Source organism: Odocoileus virginianus, chromosome 16 (assembly GCF_023699985.2).
Source record: "Odocoileus virginianus isolate 20LAN1187 ecotype Illinois chromosome 16, Ovbor_1.2, whole genome shotgun sequence".
Lineage (NCBI taxonomy): Eukaryota > Metazoa > Chordata > Mammalia > Artiodactyla > Cervidae > Odocoileus > Odocoileus virginianus.
Genome location: NC_069689.1, coordinates 12557164 through 12581511, shown reverse-complemented (window position 1 = coordinate 12581511; position 24348 = coordinate 12557164). Strand labels below are relative to the sequence as shown.

The 24348-nt window shown below is 51.4% G+C and overlaps 1 protein-coding gene across 6 annotated transcripts in view; it reads right to left on the bottom strand.

Annotated features, from left to right (window-relative positions):
- Positions 1 to 3603: 3603 nt before the first annotated feature.
- Positions 3604 to 24348, bottom strand: part of BCL11B (BCL11 transcription factor B) — a 103566-nt gene continuing 82821 nt past the window's right edge. For all 6 annotated transcript variants that reach the window (XM_070477863.1, XM_070477857.1, XM_070477860.1 and 3 more), the window contains one exon: positions 3604 to 10625. In XM_070477863.1, the coding sequence (XP_070333964.1) occupies positions 8554 to 10625 (2072 nt within the window). In that variant the 3' untranslated portion in view covers positions 3604 to 8553. The remainder of the gene's footprint in view (positions 10626 to 24348) is intronic.

Genomic DNA, 24348 nt, shown 5'->3' with positions numbered 1-24348 from the left:
CCTATTGGACCCTGTGCTCCCATCCAAAAGACAGAGCTCTGACTGTCGGTTCACTCACTGCCTGCCCAGCTAATTGGGAGCCATCCAAGCCCTGGACTGCATCTTCAGGGCCTAGGAGTCTGCGGCACTCAGGAGGAAGTCTGGGATCATTAAGGAAGTAAATAACTGAATAGATGGATGGATGTCCCATTCTGCCCACTGAAAGGTGAACCCCAGGAAGGCAGGGGTGAGTCTTCCTGATCTGTAACTTCCCAGCAGGATCTCTGACAAAGCATAGATCTTTCACAAACGTTCATTAATGAACAACTTGTAGATGGTTGGCTGGATGGATAAATAAATGGATGGTGATGGATAGAAAGGATGGATAGGTAGATGGATGGATAAAAGGATAAGAGGATAGATGGATGGATGGATGGATGGACAGGTAGATGGGTGAATGGATAGACAGATGGGTGGATAGACAGACAGGTAGACAGACAGATGGATGGCTGGATAAATGAACAGATGGATGTACTATACTTTCGGGTCTGGGAGAAGATTCCTCTATTAGATGGATTTGTGCTATATGCTTTTCAGGGTCCAACTAACTATATGATTTTGCTTCTCCATGGGCTTTACTGTGCTTTTCCAACAACCATGCGTTTTCCTGTGTCATACCCTCTGCAAGACAGGCCGTTTCTCCTCACCTGTCCTCATCTTCCTGGTGAATCCTCACACATCTTTCAAAGAGCAGCACAATTTCCCGAATCCTCCCTCTCCACAGCCGATCACTGCCTGCCTCTTCCAGGCTCCTCTCACTGCCCACATTGCCCCATCCTGCAGCCTCTCTCATCAAACAAGGAGGCTCCCAAGAGCAAAGACCAGGCCTGACCTCCAGCTCAGTCTTGGCTTTGGGAATTAAATAGACTTTTAAGCTCGCTCTGCTTTGACTTCTTTAGCACATCCTGAATGGTCTTTAACCAGAACCCTATAAAATTGTTTTGAAGGTTAGGCAGAGCAGGCAATTAGTGACTAAGATTTTACCAGCACATAAGAAAGTCAGAATTTCATCTTCGCTGGCTTGAAAGTTACAAGTTTCATTATCTGTTTCATCACATTAGCATTTTTTTTTTATAAAAGCTCCATTCATTTCGTTTTACCTCTGAAGTAGAAGAGGATGCTTTCCAGTTTTAATTGTTGAACTTACAGCTCAAAAGTGAGGTGTTTAGCAGCCTGCCCTGATGCCCAGCCACGCTTGGGACCACTTAGACAAAGAGAAGGCGAGACCCTGTGCCCTGAGACTGTTGACTCCAAGGTACAGCCACCAAAAACATGGGATTTTCTGTTCTTGAGAACCCATTCCCACCCTGATTTCCACCAGCTACATAGGGGACATTTCTGACTTTAACTTTCCCATCAAATTTTGTTCCTCTCTGCGCACACGGCACGCTGATCTGAAGGCTAAATGGGTCCTTCCAGGTGACCTTAACACTCCACTTTACAGATAGGGAAACTGAGGCCCAGAACAGGGAAAGGATTGGCCTGAGGTCACAGAGCCACTGGTGAGATAACAAGGACTGAGGGGAGCTTTTCCTTTGTCCTGCTGGAGATCTCTAAACTTGGCTTTCTTAGAAGGGCTGGGCCGGAAGGGACCAGCTGAGTGTGAATGACACGTCATCCCAAGCACGTTTAGTGCTCACTTTAGGTGTTTGCTCCTCAACCTGAAGATGGAGGTTCTTCCCCAAATGAGTACATTCCCTTGTGCTCCAATCAGAAAGCAGCTGAGCATTTCAATTCTGCTTTTTGCTCAGTTTTCTAGGCAGGAAAAATCACATGGCTCAGACATGGGCATCCTAAAGCCAGTGAGGGATAGTCTTGCAGCCCAGGACCTACAGAAAAGAACGTAATTCTTTGCAGGGAGTCTTTATTCTCTACACCCTAGAAATTTTGTTCATTGGAGGGACTGATGCTGAGGCTGAAGCTCCAATACTTCGGCCACCTGAGGCGAAGAGTCGACTCATTGGAAAAGACCCTGATGCTGGGAAAGACTGAAGGCAGGAGAAGGGGGTGACAGAGGACAAGATGGTTAGATGGCATCACCAACTCACCAAGGTGAGTTTGAGCAAGCTCCAGCAGATGGTGAAGGACAGGGAAGCCTGGTATGCTGCGGTCCATGGGGTCACAAAGAATCTGACACAACTGAGCGACTGGACAAAAAACCAAACAAACAAAAACAGCCCAGAAAGCAGGGCAGGGCCTTTCCTGAATGGTGACCCACTTCATTTTTGGTGCTGAACTTTAAATCCAGCACCTGTATCTTTAAACCCGTATCTGTCCAGTGCTTAGAGATGTTGGAAGAACGGTGACTTTCTGGAGACAGGACACAGAGGAACACATCACCCTCACTCCTGCTATCACCTCTGTGGGCAGAACCCACACAGCATCTTCATAAACATAGCTTGGTGTTTTCACTTTTTGCAAAGTCTCCTTGCAAAGATTCCCAGGCTGCCTACCTGGTTTGTGGATGGTGCCCAGTGAGTTTGCAGAAAAGTGACTTGAGTGGAACATTTTTTTGTGTTTTAAAGAGCAGGAAACATAAAAAGAGTGGTCAAGGGGGGACCTCCCTGACAGTCCAGCGTTTAAGACTTCATGCTTTCACTGCAGAGGGCACAGGTTCGATCCCTGGTCGGGCAACTAGGATCCCATATGCCTTGGGACGTGACCAGAAAAAAAAAAAAAAGAGTAGTTGAGAAATTAGTGGGTCTTTGATCTCTTTTCACTCAAGGCTGAGCTCTGCCTCTCGCTCGTAGAAGGAAAGCTGTGGTTTATTAATTGGCTGAAACCCAATGGGAAGCTGTCATCTTCCCCTTCCATCTTGCTGACTGCTCCAAGCCCAGCACTGGGAAAAGCCCAGTGAAAGGCTATTTCCTTCCTAAAGACCATGCCTCCTCCTCCAGATCTGTGATATTATCCCCAAGGAAAGCATGCTCCGATCTATCAACCTCTCACACGGGGAACGGGAAGAAGGTGGTGGTCCTGTGTGATTCCATTCAAACTCACAGATGGGTGGAGATGCTCTCTACTCAAACAGCCTCCCTTCACGATGGGGAACCAAGGGTACCAGACCAAGGGCAGCCAGACCTCTGTCCCACTCATTCCTGACCCCTCAAGGCCTCACCAAGTGGCTCTCCCTGGGAATTCAGGAAATGCTAGCTGATTTAAACTAGACCCGAGTCTTGTTATTCCCAGACAACGGCTTTTACTTCTAAACCACTTGGTCTCAAACTTGGCTGTTTGCAAGTCACTGGGGTCCTTTTCAAAAATACCAATGCCTAGATCTCACCTCAAAAGAGTCTGATAAAAGATGGTCTGGGGTGGGGCCTGGACACAGGGATTTTGAAAAACTCTCACGTGATTCCAATGTGTAACCAGGAGTGAGAACCACTGTTCCACATCACAGTGCTTCACCAGGGTAAAGAAAAAGCGCTGCTGGTCATTATTTCCTGTCCTCTCAGACAAGAGTAACGGGTTTGAGTCAGGAGAAAAATGGAGAAAGACCTTTAATTCACCCTTGGAAATAAGCTGTCCATCCCCTACCCTTGAAAGACACAGAAAAGGACAAGGTTTGGAGATCAAGTTAAATGTCCAATTTATTTTTATAACTTGAAACCAGAACAAACTTGGTTTTGAACAAGCGTACAAATGAAATGGCAGACACATGCTGAACTAAACATTGTGACATTAAGGGAAAAAAAAGAGGCCCAAAATCTTGTACAGAGAATAAAAGGAACAATAAATATTTTACTAAGCCATATTGAAATGACCTCCTGTCATCTCAACATTTTATCCATAATTAAAAAAAAAGTGCCCGTTTCTTAAACAGAGCACAAATACCAAGCAATAATAAATAGTTCCAAACTTGTAGTAAAAGACAGAACCTCCAAGTAAACAACAAAAGCTCATACAATAAGTAATAGAAAAGGTAATAAAAATATTTCGCCTTGCCAGTACAAATGCAAACAACTTAACTCAATGTAACTTTGCTTCGCAGAGCTGATACAAGGAGCACCAAAATTCATGGGTTTGCCTGTGTTCCACAAAAATCCTTGACCGTCACTTAGGACCGGAACGAATGGCTGACTTCCCTACTTTTCACATTGTTGCTTAGAGGAAGTCATCCTCCTCCTCCTCCTCCCCCATGAAAGACCCTCAAATGGCAAGTGGCAGGTTCCAATTGGGGGCAACTTTGAACCAAGTTGTGGCAGTGTGGAAAACCAGCCTGGGGTCGGCTGGGTCCCCCTGGGGCCCGGGGCCTCTCTCACTGGGTCATCTGCTTCAGTGTTGGCTTTTTAAACACAAAAAAAGAGAAGCAAAAATGCTCATTTCTCTGCAGTCGACAGAGACACAATCTTTGTGCTTTAGGATGGCTTGATTCTGGCATCGTGGTGACTTTGCGGAAGCTGGTGAGAGCTGGCTAGCTTTTGTAACTACAGGAGGATCGCCTAGGAGGCTGCTCAACGACCTCCCCAGGGCACCCGGAAAAAAGGGCAGCCCGTGGGTCTTCGGGTCGAACAGGTAGGAAACAAACATCTCAGCTTGATCTTCCACCTCCTCCCCCATTCTTTTTACTTTGCAAAGGTAAGTGGCAAGAGGAAAAGCGTATTAAACAGAAAAGCGCCCAGAAGAGATATTTCTGCATTTGGTAAAGAAATTGCCCGAAAGGATGCTTGCTTATACTTTCATAACCTGAAATATAATGATTTCTTAGAGTTCCTGAAATAAAAAATGGCTTCCTGATATAGGTATTTTTTTTAAACGTATTATTCCCTCATCCAAAAAACCACCACTTTATTATCTTAAAGCTACTTGGCTTTACAAAAAAAAAAGAGGGGTGGGGGTGGGGGGACAGAGAGGGAGAAATAAATCAGATAAAAATGAGCACATCAAGGACTGACAGAGGTGGGAAGATGGAGAGGAAACACACGGGAAGGAAAGAGAAAGAACTGTGGAAAGGCACCGAATTCGTCCCAGGCCCTAGGCATTTGGAAACTGACGGAATGTAGGTTCCGGAGAGAAAGCAGCGGAGCAGGTAAGAAAGACAGCAGGCCACCACTCTCCACAGATTAAAAGGTCCTGGCTGTGATGGGGACTCCTTCCTGAAATTCAATTTGCCCTGGTCCCAGCCGCAGACCACGTCACCTGCGCCTGGCTGATACGCCAGCTCCCTTTATTACAATTTTTTGTCTTGTGTTGCTTGCTTGCTTGACGTTCTCTCAAGGACTAGAGAAAGCTCGGTTTGCATTTCTTTCTGCTCTGAAGGGTGGGAGAGGTGGTGGTGGCGGTGAAGAGAAGGCGTGCGCTCGCTCCCCCAAGTCTGACATCTTTACAGATGCCTCGTATAGGAGGGAGGGCTCTGTGAAATGGTACCGACATCTTGACAAAAAAACTGATTTCTCCACTCAACGCGAATAAAGAATTTCCCATCCGGTCTGCTGTGGCCACACCAGGGAGCCTTGATGCAAGGTTCAGGGCATTCAGATTGAAGCCCTATTTTGAACAGTCCTTGGTAGAGGCCAATTCTGACAAAAATATATACAACTAAAATGATTTGTGAACCAAAGCATTTAGCTACTTCCTTTTGTTTCTTTTCCTCGAAGGTTGTCAAACAACCCTTTTTTTTTTTCCTCCTGTACAATAGGACTTAACATACAAATTTTTTTTTTTGCAATATTTTATCCTGCCAAATTAAAAAAATATATTATGGCAGCCTGCTTGTTTTTGTTTTTTTTTTTCTTTTTATTTCCAAATTCACTAACAAAAAGGTACATTAAATCCCTTTAAAAGGACAAGCTTACAGTTAAAAAATTACAAGCTCCAGTAAAAATACAGCAAGTGCCTACATCATATGAACCAACCAATATATCCATTCCAGAGGGAGGTGGGAGGAGAGAATTAAGCACAGATCAGAAATGTGGGGGGGTTTTTTCTGCAAAGCAATAACAATATTAAGCACTTTTTTTCTACATACTTTTTCTACATGGTGTAGCAATCCCCTTTTAATCCCCAAATACAAGTTTCTATACATTTTTTTGAAATAAAAATTCAACACCCAAGGCAGAAAAAAATTTACTAAAACTCCGACTTTACAGTTACTGTGACAAGAACAAATTATTATAGACCCACCATTTAAATTTTACTGCAACATTTTCAAGGAAAAGAAAAGGGTTTTTTTTTTTTTTCTTGTTTTGTCAAATGCCCAGGCATTCTCGATTATTACAAATACTGGTCCACTTTTACAGTAATCAAGAAATTTTCATATATATAATATATACTAAAACCCCGTCACCAAAAGAAAACAATATACACGCAGCCACTGTGGCATTTTTTTTAATAACCTATTAAGCAAACTTTGAAAAAAACGATCGCTCCAACACACATACACACAATTTTTTTTTTACCCTTGTATGTATCCAATACTGTAAACGTATTTTTAAGACAGAGTGCACTAAATTTAACTTTAGAAAAAAATTAGCCATTGTTCCTGAATTGTTTTTTCATTCAACAATATCAACTTGTACCTTGTGTCACTTGAGTTTTAATTCAGCAGTAAGTCACCTCCACTCCACATCTAAGCAGCGTTGTCCCACAGGCAAAAGGGGCTGAGGTTAATTCAGCTAATGGATATCCAGGGTTGTGCTGGGTTTATTTCTTCATTTGATTGGGTCTTATGGCATTTTCACGTCTTCAACCAGGATTTTTGAAAATTTATTTAAAGTAAATGTGGCTTTGTTTCTAAAGAAATGTACTTTCTTGTTTTACTTTTTTTAAAAAAGTCTTTTCATTGCAAAAGAAAAAAAAAGTTTTGCATTTGTCTCAAGAGACTCAAATAGGAAGATCAGTTTTCAAGGCACTCACATCAAATTGAATGGCAGTAGAAACACTGTCCAATAAATTATTATTTTATTTTGTTCTTTATAGTGCCAGTACTGTGAATGCCACGCTTAGCAATACTGACACTCAATCTCAGCCATCCCTTACAGTTTAACCCACCTCTGGGCCAAAAAGAAGAAGATGCTGCAATTTCTTGTTGAGAAGCCATTTAATTTAAATGCAAACAAAAGCTTTAAAGTGCGGGTCAACAGAATTCAAATGTCTAATCTGAACAGTCCAATGTTTAGTACCTTCCAACCTAACGGGATAGAAAAAAAAAAAAAAACTGGGAAGTAGCGCTGGGCACCTTCGGATGGAACTCTTCCCGCTTTGCAGTAAAAGGGAACTGAAATTGGCAAGATTCCCCACCCCATCCGTATAATGTCATCAGTGTGCATTGCATGAGAGAATACTAACTTCCCTCAAGTCACCATCAGGACACTTGTCTGCTTGAGAAACGGTCTGTTGTCACTGGTAGCAACGGATGACTTAGGATTTCTGTGGTGAGGGTGATAAAAAGAGAGAGAGAAACGGTCAAGCCAGAAGAAGCCTGAAAGAACACGGCTGGTTTCTTTCCTTTCTGTGTTATTGCAGGCCACCACCATCTATCTACCCCCCAAAGTACCTTCAGCCTATTTTATTTAGTCTAATCTATGGCAAATAGCAGAGATGGCATTCCAGGGCACACCGACATCCCAAGAAACGGATGGGATTTGCTGGGAATGCACAATTTTAGAACGCTCTTGGGCCATTTCCTGGGGTAAAGTCCTCAAAAACTCCTGTTTCTCTTGCAGTGCTGAGTATTTGGGGAGGTGGGGGGAGGGAAAGCCCACCATTCAAAGGTTTCCTTATGTATGGCAAGGTTGAAGTCAACACAGAAAAGGCCTCCCTTACTCAGGACATCATCAGTGCTACATCTCCATTCCAATTCTGAAACAAAGTGCTACAACTTTAAAGATTGTTATCCGCTGTACATCCACCCCCCTCCCCCCCAAAAATGCATGCCACTTTTTATTTCAGGACAAAAAAAAAGAAGGAATAAAAAAGTAAACAACTTTAAAAGTCATTTAAGTGTTGGCTTCTTCACAAGAAATTACACATGCTTAGCTTAGATTTCAAAAAAAGCAGCGCCCTCCCCCCCTCCCCCAAATTATAATTTAAAAGATAGTTTCCCCTCTACAGAGCCCAGGAGTCAACGCTCAGGCTACTACTGGGTTAAAGAAGAAAAAAAAAAAAAAAAAAACACCAACTAAAGAAGGGATGGATACCCAACAAAATCTCTTAAAGGAATTTCAACAGAAAGAATAACAATAAAAAGTACCTGCACATGCCAAAACAATTACAAAACCCAATAAATACAGAAATTATTGCACAGTTAAAAGGCTCCACAATTTTTTTGTTTGTTTGTTTGCTTTTACTGCCTTAATCAACCCTCGGGTTTCCATAGGACTTCGCAGACACAGGTTAGGTTGGAGGGCCGCCTCCCCTGGGCCCCGGGGACCCGCGGGGGGCGCCGAGCGGCGGTGACGCGGAGGCAAGTGTCAGGTCAGCATTCTCTCGCTTGGCGACGGGGCGACTGTACAGGTGCGCGGGGTGGGGCCCGGGCCCCCGCGCGTGCGCGCGCACACACACGCGCACACGCACTTAGCTCCTCTCCGCCTGCTCGATTTTGACGTCGTTAGTCAGCAAGTGCTCGCCGTGCCACTTTTTCATGTGTTTCTCCAGGGTGCTATAGACGCTGAAGGGCATTTGGCAGATGTCGCAGCGGTACACCTCCTTGCCGATCTGCCCGTGCGTCTTCATGTGGCGCGTGAGCTTGCTGCTCTGCGCACACGCGTAGTTGCACAGCTCGCACTTGTAAGGCCGCTCGCCGGTGTGGCTCCGTCGGTGCACCGTCAGGTTGCTGCAGTTCTTGAACACCTTGCCGCAGTACTCGCACGTGTCGCTGCGCCGGCCCTCCTTGGAGCTCGGCCGCCCGGGGCCCGGGCCGCCCAGGTGCGGCGTGCTGCCCCCGCTGGCCGTGCCGCTGCGGCCCGACAGCCCGCCGTCCAGCAGGTCCCCGGGCGGCGTGGAGAAGCGCAGGCTGCCGTTCTCGGACGAGTGCTCGGACGACGTGGCGAAGGGCGACTGGCGCGCGTCCGTGAAGCCCAGGAAGGGGTCCTTCATGAAGTGCCGCGACGCCGCGTAACCCACCAGCCACTGCGAGTACACGTTCTCCGACGGGATGAGCGCGGCAGGCGGCAGCTCTAGGTCCTTCTCCACCTTGATGCGCTTGGCCGCGCTGTTGAGGCCGGGACTGGGCAGCGGCGCCGGCTTGCGCGGGAAGAGGCCCGGGAAGGGCTCGGTGCCCGGCGCGAAGCCGCCGCCGCGCCCGTTGACCGCGCCCCCGGGGCCCGCGTCGCCGCAGCCCCCGGCGTCGTCGTCGTCGCCCGGGTCCCCGCCGCCGCCGCCGCCGCCGCCAGCCGCGCGCTTCAGGAAGGAGCCGCGCTTCTGCTTGTCGGCCAGCAGGTCGCCGTAGGGCGGCAGCGCACCCAGGCCCACGTTCTCCATGACCTTGCCCAGCACCAGCGCCTTCTCGTCGGCCAGGGCCTTGGCCGCGGCGCTGCCGCCCGCTCCCGGCACGCCGGCCGCCCCGCCGCCGCCGCCGCCGCCGTTCTCCCGGTTGCGGCTCAGCTCCGAGTCCATGCTGAAGCTCGACTCGGGCCGGCTCTCGTTCTCGAGCAGCAGCTCCTCCTCCTCCTCCTCCTCCTCTTCGTCCTCCTCCTCGGGCTCATGGCCCAGCGACGGGTCGCTCTCGTGGTGGCGGAAGTCGCCGTCGGCCGCCTTGAGGCCCTCGCCGGTCAGCTCGCTGGTGCCGGGCTCCGGGGAGCTGGCGGCCGAGAGCCCGTCGTCGGAGCGGCCGGCCAGCGAGCCGGCCTTGTGCATGTGCGTCTTCATGTGGCGCTTGAGCTTGCTCGCCTGCGAGCACGCGTGGTCGCACAGCTGGCACTTGTAGGGCTTCTCGCCCGTGTGGCTGCGCCGGTGCACGATGAGATTGCTCTGGAACTTGAAGGTCTTGCCGCAGAACTCGCACGACTTGCTCTTGGCCGGCGGCTGTGGTGGCGGCGTGCCGCCGGGGGGCATGGGCGGCAGCGGTGGCGTGCTCAGGAACGGGGACTTGGGGCTGGGCTGGAAGGGGTTCAGGAGCCGGTGCATAGGGTTGCCGCGGCCCGGGGACACGGGTGGCGGCGTGGAGCTGTTGCCCGCCAGCTCGCGGAGCCGCCGCGAGAAGTCCATGGCGGGCGAGTCGATGGCCATGGGGTTCAGGCGCATGACTCGGTCGAAGGCACTGGGGTGCTGGGCGACAAGCCCCATCTCCTCGGCGCTGAGGCGGTGCGGGTCCAGGTGGTGGCGTGGCGGCGGGCTGAAGAGCGGCGGCGTGCCCGGCAGGCGGCCCTCACCGAAGCCCGGGTGGTCCCGCAGGATGGGACCCGTCATGCGCAGCAGGTTGAAGGGGTTGCTGTCGCCCAGGAAATTCATGAGTGGGGACTGGGCCACGGCCTCGGGCCCCAGCGGCGGCGGGATGGTGAGCCGCGGCGTGAGCGAGCTGCTGGCCGGCCCGGGCTCCAGGTAGATGCGAAAGCCGTGCGTGTTCTGCGCGTGCTGCAGCAGGAACCACGCGCTGTTGAAGGGCTGCTTGCATGTTGTGCAAATGTAGCTGGAAGGCTCATCTTTACCTGGGGAGACACACGGACAGAAAGAGGCAAGAGAGACATGAGATGCGGGCGGGGGCGCGCGCGCCGCAGGCTCGCGGCTCTCGGGGCGGCAGCGGACCACTGCCGAGCAGGCCCAGGCCGGCGACGCCCAGGCAGACCCCCTGGCAGACCCCCTGACGGATAGGCTAGAGAAGCTTCTGTGTGGCGGCCTTAGCAAGTTACTCCAATTGGTAGACCTCGCTCTGTGCCCCTATAACATGATGTCTTTAAACCCATCATCTCAGAAGCCAAAGGAGATGTTATTTGTGAGAATGCCTGATTCCAACAATGGGAAGTATACAAAGGCTGGGCTGCCTAAAAGATAGCGGGGCAAAGTTCAGCCATCATGTAGCCCCTGATAATTCTTTGGGGGTGGGGTGGGGGGGGGGCGGTGGGTACTGTCCTGTGCCTTGTAGGATGTTTGGAGGCTTACCCACTAGAAGCCAGTCTCACTCCCTCCCCTCCCAGTCATGAGGATCAAAAATCTCTCCAGGCATTGCCAAACCTCTCTGGGGGACAAAACAACTCCCCCCCCCTCCCCACCCAGTCATGACTAGGCAAATCTTCCATCCAAGGAAGTTCTAAGAAACACAAATCAAACTGAATCACCTCGCAAACATTTTAAGAGAACTGGCTGATAACCTCTGCGTCATTTGGGAGTTGAACTACAGGAAATCGTAGGGTTTCATACACCAGTGTCTGTGCAGAAAGCACCATCCAAGTTAAACACGGATGCACATAGGAACGAGACTTCAGCATCGTAAGAACATCACTACTGGCTGGCAGCTACCCACCCCTCATCACTGACCTAATGGCTTCACACACACCCCCTCCCCAATCACAGCATGGACTCTGGCCTTGAGACCCCTCGGGGCAGGGGGCACTGGCCTATATGAGGTCCCTTGTCAGGAGGCTGAATGAAAGAGTGTCACATCTGACAGGGTGATCAGGATGAACAGTAGCAAGTGTGAGTTTGTGACAAACTGGCTCTGGCATTGGCAGCCAGTGTTGGTGGATGCTGGTGGCGTGGAGCCAAAATGTCCCTATCTTTGTCCATCATTGAGGGCGGTCACAAAATGGGAGCCTGGACCTTCCAACCAGCACCTATTTCGTGGCCAGCGTTAACCTGCGGGTGAAACTAGCTGCTTCTCCAGCCTGAAGCTCTCCTAACACCCCACGTGAAACCGGACAGGTGTGGGCAGGCCCTGCCCTCCCCCAGCAGACTCGCTCGCTGGCCAGGGAAGGGAAAGGGAACATGGCGTCACAGCCGAGGTCTTGGAAAAAAAAAACCCCTTTTTGTTTTTTCAGACTTCCTTGTACCTGGAAGATTTTAACACTGATAAAGTACAGTAGCTGCAAACTCCCCAGTGGAGCCAAAGGTGCATGTTAGTTTCCAAACCCAGGATCAGGAAGGGGAGGGGGAGTACAGCCCCTCCTCTCTCGAGGAGGGACTTCTGAAATCCCACAGAGAGATGGAGTTTTTGTTTCCTTGATTCCCACCCGAGAAGTATGTTTCTTGGGGGCTTCACCCTTAGCAGCATGAACTCTGTGGACTCTGAGAACAAATGCCCCGAGTTCCTTACGGGTTAGACTTGACGGCATTAAAGGGGCCTGGACCTCCCTGAGCCATGCAGCGTGCGGGGTCCCCCAGGAGTCAGGGGTCAGCATGGAGATTCTCCGCAACACGGACCCAACTGGGCCAGATCACCCACTGCCTGGAACCCAGACATGCCTTCCAAGCCTGGTCATCACGGCACGCTCGTGTCCAGCAGGACATGTGTCTCCACCCACCACCAGTGAGTGGGTGATGGGGGAGCAGACAGAAAGGGAAAAAGGATTCCAAAGCTCAGCTTCCCCTCGTTTTTAAACCCAGCTCCAGGAGAACTTCTGAGGCCGTTTTCTTTCCCCGGGGTGTCTGGGCAACTTCCTTCTCGCAGCATGTCTGCGTAATTCAGTTCCCCATGCTGGAGGCCCTCAGGAGAATCTTCCCCCAAGAAATGGGCAGGGAGGCCTTCCCAAGGCCCTGGGCAGCCGTGTTCCTCGCTTTGGGAGCAGTAAGGCCACACCAACACCTCAGCCTTCCCTTCCTGCGTGCCTCCTCCCTATCGCAACAAAAGGCCTTTTTTTTTTTTTTTTTGGTGCATTTCATCGTTGCATGACCACTGAGGGAGGCCAGGCCAGGACCATGTCCCTGCTGGCACATGACGATGCTACAGCCCAGAGATGCACAGCCTTCTTGGAGGCACCATCTCCTGTCCTGGCTTATTAGGTGATATATGTGGGGAACGACCAAACGGTTCACCTCAGTCTCACGGGAGAGCTGGCCAGTCTCACGGGAGAGCTGGCCAGACGCCATAGTGTTTAGCCCTCCTCAAATCCTTCTCTGGAACGAAGCAGAATAAATAAGTAATAAAAAGAAGATAAAGAAAACATCCCTCCCTGACACCAGGAGCTAATAACACAAATGAAGCACCACCTCCCACAAGGCCATAGATCTTCCAATTAAAGAGCACTGGACTTCCCTGGTGGCTTGGCGGTAATGAAGCCGCCTGCCAGTGCAGGAGATGTGGGTTCGATCCCTGATCCAGGAAGAGCCCACGTGCCTCAGAGCAACTCAGCCTGTGCACCTCAACTATTGAGCCTGTGCTCTGGAGCTCAGGAACCACAACTACCTACCGAGCCCACGCGCCCTAGAGCTGTGCTCTGCGAGACAGAAGCCACCACAATGAGCACCGCAACGAGAAAAACAAGGACCCGGCACAGCCAATAAACAATTCTAAAAATCCACTGGTTTCAGCTGTAATTCAATACAAATGAATTAAAAAAAAAAAAGAGCACGTGGACTCTGCACCTGGGCTCCAGCCACTCTCAGTAACCGAGTTCCACACACACAGACGCTCTGGTTCCTTGTGTTTTCAAGTTGGGCCGTCTCCCTTCCCATAACCTCTTTCTTCATCATCTTCATTTCCTTGGGTCTCTCTGGAGCACTTCCTGATCCTTGTTCGGATGGCCACACACTTTCTAGAAAGTTCTACCGCCCCTAAGGAATGCGGGTATCAGAAGACAGTACAAAATTCTCAGGCAGGCCAGGAATGAAATGGCCAATTAAAATATATTTTCTTAAACTCAAGCAGCAGCTGCTGAGAAGCATGTAGCTGCATGTTCTAAAGAACTCAGAGGTTTCCATTTCTTATTAAAAAAAAAAAAGACAAAACAAAAAGAGTGAAAGACATTTATAAGACTCTAACTTAGAGAAGTCTAAGGAGGAAGTTTTGCTTGCTGTAGTTTCGTCCTTCAGTCCTGTCCAACTCTTTCGCGACCCCATGGACTGTTGCCAGCCAGGCTCTTCTGTCCATGAGATTTCCCAGGCAAAAATACTGGGGTGGATAGTTATTTCCTCCTCCAGGGGTTTCTTTGCGACCCAGGGATCAAACCTGTGTCTCCTGCATTGGCAGGCGGATTCTTTACCACTGAGCCACCAGGAAAGCCGGAGAAGGAAGTTAACCTGTTTGGAATTCATCATCAGGTGGGGAAGAGCTCTGTGCACCCACCAAATCGGACTCCAGGGTTCCAGATCATGCCAGGGTAAGCACTTCTCCTTGCCTTTGAACAATCTGGTCCCCTCACTTCCCTCCACACCAAAGCAAGATTCACAGCAGGGGATGGTCTATCTCAGGATCTGACAGCTTCCAGTGTTTTTAAATCTCCCAGTCCTCAAAGGCCCTTCCTAGACAATGCTCTTTCCACTCTCCCCTGTAACTTTTCTTTTTTAAATAAAATGTTCATTTCCATACTTCCACTTCACGGTTATCTGTTGCCTAGAAGTAGCCTTGAGCACTGGGACTGCTCACTTTTGAAAACTGAACAATGTCAGAAAGGCTTTGAAGAGCCACTCAGAACATTCTTCTATTCAAAAAACTCACTAAATATTTTAAAAGGCAGCACACAGTCACGGACGGCTCATTTTTAAATGTGGCAGAAGTCCCTTGGTGAGAGGGCTGCTTCGGACGCAGGGCTGTCCCTGCTCCTGGAGCTCAGGGCCACTTGCCCAGAGGTGAGTTGGAAGCTCCAGCTGGTGCCAGCTTTGCTGATGGCCCAGACAGGGACCATGCCCCAACACGCTGCCACCGTGGCTGTCACTGAGGTTCCAAACAAGAGGTCAACGCCTAGATTATTTTGAAGCGACTTGGAAGTTGCAAAGTGTTAGTGGCTCAGTCGCGTAGGACTCTTTGCAACCCCGTGGGGTGTAGCCCGCCAGGCTCCTCTGTCCATAGAATTCTCCAGGCAAGAATATTGGAGTGGGTTGCCATTCCCTTCTCCAGGGGATCCTTCCGACCCACGGATCGAACCCACGTCTCCCGCAATGCAGGCAGATTCTTTCCCATTGGGGCCACCAGGGCAGCCCTGAAGCAACTTACCCAGCAATGTCAAGCCTGGCCTACAGACCTGGAAATGTCAGCTGTGCTGGGATCGCGACATCAGGCTTGGCGGCTCAGAACCCAAGGCCAGTGTGTTTCCTTGTTTACTTCCTTCCCTTTTCCTTCCTCAGACGTTTTTGGTATCCACTGGCAGAAGCCCACACCAGATCTTCTTGCCTGTACTGGCTCTCAAGAGAGGCCCTTGTGTTTTTCTCTAATCCAGAACCCTCCCTGAGATGACTGCTACAAGAACAGCGGCATGAGCTCGCTGCCTTGCCATTCCCGCAGGAAGATGTCAGTCAAGGGGCTTCCCAGGGGGCTCAGTTGTAAAGAATCTGCCTACAATGCAGGACACACGGGTTCAATCCCTGGGTCAGGAGAAGGAAATGGCAGCCCACTCCAGTATTCTTGCCTGGGAAATCCCATAGACAGAGGAGCCTGGCAGGCTATAGTCCATGGGGTCGTAAAAAAAGAGTCGGACATGCTTAACAATTAAACAACAACAATGTCAACCAAGTCACTTTACCTCTCTGAGCTTCATTTCCTCATCAGTAAGTAGAATGGGAATAACATGCCAGCTTCCAAAGAGGGCTGGGGGAGCAAATGAGATCCCACTCGATCCCTATAAAATCCACACATCCCCACGCATGCACATGTTATGGTTGGGCTTTGTATGTTTCATGTTTTATTATCCATCTTGTACCTGGCAGTAGATGTTTCAAGGGGTGCCCTTCTGTGTAACTCTGGCTGTAATAAAACCCTGAAGGAATTTTAATGCAGCCAGCCTAATGCATTAGAGGTTCCAGGGAAATAGAAACTTGCAAACGTTGAGAAAACATCATTTTTTATTGTGACTCTTGGGAACCAACACAGAACTGGGCTCCTGCAATGAAATGCTGCTCTCCCTCTGCTAGCAGGGGTGTGTGTGTATGTGTTTTAATGAGCACTGAAATAATTGTTCCTCCCTATTATGCTGGTTACTCTAATAATCCCAATAAAGGTATCAGGGATGTTCAATAAAAAGCACACCTTTAATTGAGTTATTATTCAATAAAAAGGCCATAATTGAGAGCAGTAGTTTAAAAGGGCTCTCCTAAGGCCAAGCGATACCATATAGAAGGGCATTGCTGCCTGCGGGGGACTTAGTGGTTCAGGGCTGCTCCAGAGCCACAAGCAGATACCGCCGCCCAGCTCCAGCAGGGCCTGCAGTGACGGCCAGCCGGGGCCTCCCTCCACCCAAAGCTGGAGGCAAAAGTGAGTCCTGGCGCTGGATGCTGCAGAGCGAGCTGAGTCTGGGCTTCACATGTCCCGCTACGGCTTGCAACGCACTTGACAGTTGGTTTGGCATTTTCACAGCCGTCAAGGCATTTCGCTCACATATGACCTCTGAGGGGGCCCAGGCCAGGTCCACATCCCTGCCAGCACACAAGGATGCTGCAACTGAGAGAAGCAAGAGCCGCACCCCACCCCAAGAGCAAGGGGAGGGCCACGTCCCTGCCGAGGCTTCCCCACCCCCCGGCTCCATCCCAGCTGCCCCCAAGCACCACCTGAGAGATGGACTGTTCTCTGCACACTTCTCGGGGCCTGTTTCACAATGAAAAGGTCCTCCTACCACACTGTGCCCAGTGAAGAACACCGATTACCCTTTGATGAAACCCAGTGGGGTCCACCACGGGCTTGTCCCGGGAGTGGAGACGTTTCACAAGAGCAGCTGAGTCCCCGGGACAGCAGGCCACTCAGGACCTGCAGAAGGTGTGATGAGATGCTAGGCAGTCAGATCGAAGGGCAGGCTGCTAGATCCAGGGTCCCCCTGACATCCTCTTTCCCTCTCTGGATTTTAGGATGCCCAGCACCCAAAGAGAGGGCCTGATTCGCTGGCCAGCCACCTGGTTCTCCAACAGAATCTATGCCTGCTAACAGTGCCGTCTTTTCAGTCCCAAAGTGATAATAATTATTATCACTATTATCAGATCCCCTGGAAGAAGGCATGGCAACCCACTCTAGTATTCTTGCCTGAAGGATCTTGTGGACAGAGGAGCCTGGCGGGCTACAGTCCATGGGGTTGCAAAGAGTCAGACACAACTGAAGCGACTAAGGACATTATCTATAAATATGTAGACCCCTTATTAAAGAATGTCTCCCCTTTCATGATCCCAGAAAGAAAATGTCAATTGGTTCCCTTGGGTTGGGGGGAACCTTTGTAAGTTTCATGTTCATATCATTTCTAAGCATAGTCATCTATGGAATCTACAAGCAACCCTGCTTGTTCTGAATCAGTTGAGTTCAAGTTCCTCAGTCATGTCTGCCTCTTTGCAACCCCATGGACGGCAGCACACCAGGCTTCCCTGTCCATCACCAGCCCCCCGAGCTTGCTCAAACTCATGTCCATTGAGCCAAAGATGCCATCCAACCATCTCATCCTTCGTCAAACCCTTCTCCTCCTGCCCTCAATCTTTCCCAGCAACAGGGTCTTTTCCAATGAGTCAGTTTTTAGCACCAGGTGGCCAAAGTACTGGAGTTACAGCTTCAGCATCAGTCCTTCCAACGCATGCTACCAAACAAACCTCAGCCTCTCCGAGAGAGGGGGTGGAGCTGGGGGGAATAATGGCAGCAGTGACAATCAACTGTCGTTAAACCCTTCCATGAGCCGCCCGCAGCTAAGGCGGACTGTCTTCACAACAACTGCCAAGGTCAAGGATGGTCATCAGCACCATTTCACAGATGAGGAAACTGAGGACTGGAAGAGAGAGGGTGATCAGCCCAGAGCCACACAGCCAGCTGTGGTCTGGATAGAAGCCTGGTCAAAAGAGGAAAGGGTGCAGATCTAGGCCGCTCCCAAGTCAAGGGACCCGGGGCAGGAGACGGGGCCGTCGTGTACACCTTGGGATCGCTTACCTTTCCTCCCAGCCACGTGCTACGAACTGTGGAGACGTGTTGTTCTTGGCGAGAACTGCAAAAACTCAGTGAAACCCTGCTGACTATCTCATGGAAAAGTAGCGGGTGTGCTCTGTTGGGTACTGGTGCTGCTGGTGGTGACGGCAGTTACACCACTATTGTGTGTGCGCCAAGTCGCCCAGACGTGTCCAACTCTGTGACCCCACAGACCGTAGCCCACCAGGCTCCTCTGTCCATGGGATTCTCCAAGCAAGAATACTGGAGTGGGTTGCCGTGCCCTCCTCCAGGGGACCTTCCCGACCCAGGGAGGGAACCTGAGCCTCCTGCCTCTCCTGCATTGGCAGGCAGGTTCTCTACCACCTGGGAAACGCTGTTGCTACTAAGAGGTCTCCCTGGTGCTGAAGTGCAGAGCCAGCCTCAGCCAACAGAGCCAAGGCCCCTCCGCCAGCGGCCGTGGCAGACATCAACCAGTCCACCCCCGCGCTTGCCCTGCTGGCCTCGGAATCCTCTTGAACCCAGAGGTCTGGACAGCCGCTACTACTGTCCCTGGACCTCAGCTCACACAAGCCCAGTAAGTGGGGAACCAGACAGACAGGGCTGAATGGACAGGTAGCAGGCTGTGTCCTACACTTGCCTTTCATTCACTCACTGAACGAGCAGGAACTGGCCACCCCTGATCCACCAGGTATTCTGCTGGTCTCCAGGGACGCAGCTCTCGAATCCCAGAGGAGATGAGAGCACCTGGTAACCCTCTTGATTATTTCATGAAAAATATGAGTGGTAGGGTCAAGTTCAAGGTGCTGGGAGAGAGAAGCATGCAAGGGCTTGGCTGACTTGGAGGCTTAGAACCTGCATCACTCCATGTAGTCTGCTAACTCTATGCCTATGACTGTTTACAGGAGCGATAGAGGCGGCTCAGAGAGCGCAAGCAAGTTGTACGAGGCCACCCGACTGGCCTTGGGTTATTTATTTAAAATCCATCATCAGAATGGGAGCCCAGGCTCCCTGAGGACCGAGCTGACCCTGTCCACTGCCAGGACTCTGGCCACACGCAGGGTGACGAAAGCACACGTGCTTCAGAGTCACGCGTGCAAAGCACACGTGCTTCAGAATCAAGCATGCCTGCGTTAGCTGGGTCTGTCTGTGTGCTCCCCTGCAGTCAGCATCCCTGGAGTCATCACAGGTAAGACAAGGGCATCTGCCCAGGTCTGGGTGGACCTGCCCTCCAGGCAAGGCCCTCTGGGCGAGGCCGCCTGGGGAGCAGGGCTCAGCTCAGCTTTCAACAACACCGCACTCCCCCAGCTTGCCGGGCAGGGCCCCACCCAGCACGCCCACGCCTCCCTGCTTGCTGTGTTCCACCCACTGGAGCACGCTGGGATCCAGGTGACTCCAAAGAATCTAGACACTCTTCCACCGCCCTGATCCACCTCTGAGCTGCCCCGGCAGAGTGGGTGGGCGGGCGGGCCAGCGACCCTCCTGAGTCACAGCCTTGACGGCCTGCTGCCCAGAAGAAGCGCCAGGCACTCAGCCTTCAGCGTCCAGCTGGACTCGCTGCCCCCAGTGCCCTGGCCCCCCCAACCCTCCTGGGCCACAGCTCTGTGAGCCTGCCGTTCCTGCTGCCTGGAATACCTGCCTTTCCTTTTCACCCTGCAAGCATCTTCTGAGCCCCAGCTCTAGCGCAGCCCCTCTGTATCCCCACAGCCTTGCAGGTTTAGCTGCTCAGTCGTGTCTGACTCTTTGCAACCCTATAGACCGTAGCCTGCCAGGCTCCTCTGTCCATAAAGATTTCCCAAGCAAGAATACTGGAGTGGGTTGCCATTTCCTCCTCCAGAAGATCTTCCCAATCCCGGGATAGAACCGGGGTCTCCTGTGTCTCCTACGTTGGCAGGCGGATTCTTTACCACTGAGCCACCTGGGAAGTCCCCACAGCCTTGAGGGATTGCTCATCACCACCTGTCATCATCTGTCCTTGACTCTGATGGGCTTGACTCACATACAACCCGCATGAGAGTCAGTGGTGCCTTGTGTTCTCCGGAGGGCACGCACAGAGACTCTGGAAAGTGCATTCTAATCTAGGTTCCGCATAAAAAGAAATTCGGTCTCATCACAGTTAAGTGAGGGGCCCCAGGTCAGACAGCTGGGTCACGGAGCCCAGATTCACACCTGGGTCTGAGCCCCGGGCCTGGGTTGTATCCGACACACACCTGGCTGCCCCTCCGCTGGGCCTGCAGACTCTGCCATAACCGGCCTTGAGGTGAGGCCTGAACCCGCCACAGCAAACCATTCCACCGGCTTCCGTGCACCGCGGCGAGCTGGCCGGTGCCGCAAGCTGCAGGCTGTGTGCAGGAAATGCCACGCGGAGCTTGGCTGAGAATAGAGGGGCCTAACGTGTGAGAAACCTCACTCCACCGCAGTCCACTCACTCTGAGAGCGTCCTGAGGCAGGGGTCAGCTCTGCGCTTCAGGTGCCCGGAGTTTCCTCGGCCTGGGGGACTGGGCCTCCAGCCTCCACCACAGCCTCGCGCTGAGGCCCCGCCACCCCCCGAGACAGCCCGGGTGCACAGAAACACCAGCAGAGCCAGAGCGGCATCTTGGGAAGTTACTACACCCAAGGAAATCTAGTCTTGTCCCAAACGGTCTAGGGAACAGGCCTTTCCCATTCATTTGTTCATTCATTCGCTCATCCATCCGATCGCCACGTGCTGGGTGCTAGGACCCACAGCAGGACCTACTTGGAGGGATCAGCCACGACCCCTCCCCACCCCCAGAAGACCACAGGTGGGGACCGGGGAGCAGGAGGGGGCTAAGCTGTGACACAAAGGATTCTGAGGCACACCAGGGCCTGCAGAGTGACCTCAGAGGATCCAGGGAGCAGGCAGGCAGGAAACACCACGTGGAGGTGAGTCCCAGACAGACAGGGGGAAAGCGGCACCTGCCCAGATCCAGGGTGGGGGGCCCTGCACGAGCACCTTCGGGTGAACCGAATAGAAAGCAGCTCTGGTGGCTGCAGAAGGAGGCGCGGGGGAGCAGGAAGGGAGAGGCGAGGAGGAAGGCCAGCTCTGCGGAGAACGCTGCAGGCGTTTTCATCCGAGGCATCCCCTGCCAGCCGTGCGGGGTTCCCAGCACAGGGCTGTCCGCCCTCACCCACACACGCCATCCAAAGCCAGGGCTAAACGGCCAGTGTGAAGAAGGTGCCCGGCTTTCAGTATTCTTCGTCTCCTCCTAAAAAGCCAGGAGCCCTTCAGGACAACACCCAAGGTCACACTCCATCTCTACCCAGAAACCACACCGATGAAGCAAAAGCCAGGAGGCTCTCCTCAACACGTCTATCCCTTTGTTCCTTCCTCCTTTCTTTCCTTCACACAGGCAGGCAGTGTGTGCTGTGTGCGAGGCCCACGCTGAGCAGAGGGGTGCCCGCACGAAGCCTGCAGTCCAGAGCAAGAGGCTACTGACTCCACAAGCATCCACTAAGGCTCAGACCACTAGGTCACTAAGGCAGCATGTGCCGGGACCCAGAGGAGAGAGTGTCAGGCTGGGAGGACCGGGAAAGACTTCTCCCTAGAGGAGACCCTGGGGCTGAGCTCAGAAGGAAACATGAGTCCACGTTGCAGAGAAAGGAAAGAAAGGGTGTGCCCCGCAGAGGAAACTGCAGGCCCGAAGGCACGGAGGTGGGACCCTGGATTCAAGGAGAGGAGGACCTGGATGTGGAACTGAAGAGCGGACGTGGGATCCCTCTGCGGAGGCTCTGAAAACAGGCAAAGACTGAGCTGCAGGGAGACCACATTCCACGCTACAAATTCCATCACAGTGAAAACTTCCTTTTTTTTTTTTTTGATGAAGATTTTCAAGCCCACACTAGAGGCCTTACTCAAATCACAAACTCTTCAGTATAACAAAATCTCAGGACAAAGAAAGGATGGAGGTGAACCCCTGGGAGAGTTTGGTTTCAGACCAGACCTGCCCAAAGTATGAAGCCATAAGGCATAAAGACATGAAGCTGGGGGGGAGGGAGGTAGAAAACACAGAGAGACTTCAGACCCCATTTATGAGGATCACTAGCCTCGGAAGCGAGGAGGCTTCTAAATCAGCCTCCCCAGCGTAAGTTCTATTATTGCAGCCAGCTGCTTATCAAGCACCCAACGCTGTGGAACCACCTTCAGGAATGGCTCGGTCCAGCCTCCCAGTGGAACAGGGAAGGATGAAAACTCAACCACAGCTGCAAGCACCATGCGCCCCAGATTTCCCCCCAAACAGTCTCGATTTCAACTGCTCGATTCTGTGGTCACACCAGGTGTGCATTCAGGCTCAGGAAGCAGCGGCCGGCCCCGAAACAAAGCGACACTGCTCACTGCGGAGACATCTTGGGGCAGGGTGAGAACCCTGGAGTTTGCTACTCGGATGGAAGAGCCGGAGGCAGGACACACGGAGTCATTTTGTATGCCACAACTCACTGACGGCATTCTCAGAAACCTGCGGCCCATTCCTCCAGACCATCTTTATACAATATCCACCCCCCATGTTGCATGAGGCATGCAAAGGCATTGGGAATAACATGTCTTCCCTGAGACAGACGAATACATCATCAGACTCCCCTGAAATCTGCTTTCTAAGACTTCACTGCAAAGAACCTACACTTTCCCAGTGGGTGCTGGTGAGCTGACAGATGAATATATTCTTCCCCCCACCCCAATATAAGGTTTTCTGAAAGGATTCTAGAATGCTAGGGACAGGAATTTAGCAGAGAACATGAAGAGGAAGCATACAGCAGATCATCCTTATCACTTAATGGAAAAATACAGAGCAAATTAAGAAATTAAAAGGCAAAACCAATCATGCGGTGAGCTGCTTGCATGCGTGAATGCCGGCGTGTACACACGTGTGCACATGCCAAGCACATCTCACGCACACATTCTGGCTGACACAGGAAGTCTTCCCTCTCTGAAATTCACGACTTCCATCATGCAGCAGGCCTCCATCCTCCATTTCCTTAAATCCACAAAAATCTCCACACTTCACCCCAAGAAGTATTACAGGGGAAGTAAATCTCGTTTTAATGGAGTGTACGTTTAGCTCGGAGGAGATAATTGACGTTATGGAGAGCCTCGACGCTGAGCTATATAGGTTAGCTAACGCAGAGGGGACTCATAGCCACACACCACAAACAAGCAGTAATATATGTATATTGTTCTGAGTGGCGTTACAGCAAAAGTGTTCGGGTCCGCGGGGATTGATAAAACACAAGAAAACAGCAGACGCACACTTGTAAATTTGCCTCATTTGTCTCTGAAGTTAAAGGTTATTCCCTTGTTCTGAATCTGTAATAAAAACATGCTAGCCCAAGGTTTGTGCAGAATGTTTGAATATTTAAATTGTGTATAATGATGGGCAATTATAGGGTAAAAACTGGACTTTATGAATGGGGCAGCGCTCTCTGGATCACCAAGTGTTCTCCCAACTAACAACTCATTTATATTTAATGCATAAGCACTTCCAACCTACCCCCCACCCCCCCCCCCACGCCCAGCCTGCCAAAGAGCTGGAGGGACTGTTAACAGATCTCACCACCACTAACCGGTAACCAACCAAGCTGGGCTTTGCCTGGGTGAGTAGATTCCTTTCTTGTTCTTTTCTTTTTTTAGTTCTGTTTTCTTAAGTATGCCTAGTACGTCCTCAGCAACCAAGAGCTGAGACCGAGGTCATGACCCTCCAGGACAACTTCCGATGCATCAGTGCCTCTGGGTTGCCAGGAGCCGAGGCCAGGAAGAGGTGGGGGGGGGGGGTCTCCACCCCCATGTGGGCACCTGCTCCCCAGCGCCCTCCCTGGAGGAGAGCAGGGGGCCCTGCTGGGAGCCCCAGCTGTTCTGCCCTAAGGGACGGCACCTTGGCTTCTGGGCTGGAACCGAAGTGCCCGGCTGGCCCCAACCAGGTTAACCAACTGCAGTGTTAGAGTAACTCCAGCCAGCTTGTCACCGAGCACAAAAGTCATCAGCAAGTGAATGTTCTTTTCTGCACCACAATTAAGACGAATCAATACGACGTGCCACAAATGGTATTTTACTCTCAATAAGAACTCGAGCCGAGTTTATTCAGAATATTTTAGCGCTTCCCCGGGGGATTTTGGGCCGACGCAGATGGCAAATAAAGTACTCAGCCTAAGGCTACAGCACATTATGGTAATTCTAATGTCAGATGTACTTTAATATACAGCTCTATTTAATCACCCCATTATTTCACATTTCCATATGAAAAACCTGCGGCACTTCTGCGACGCCTCGCCTCTGCCACAGTGCCAGCTCCCTCCAACCCACGGGCAGCGGGGAGATGGTCATCCTCGCCAGGCGCGGCTCCCAGAGCCCAGGTCTCCGGATGCCCTCCGCAGAGCGGAGCTGCCCA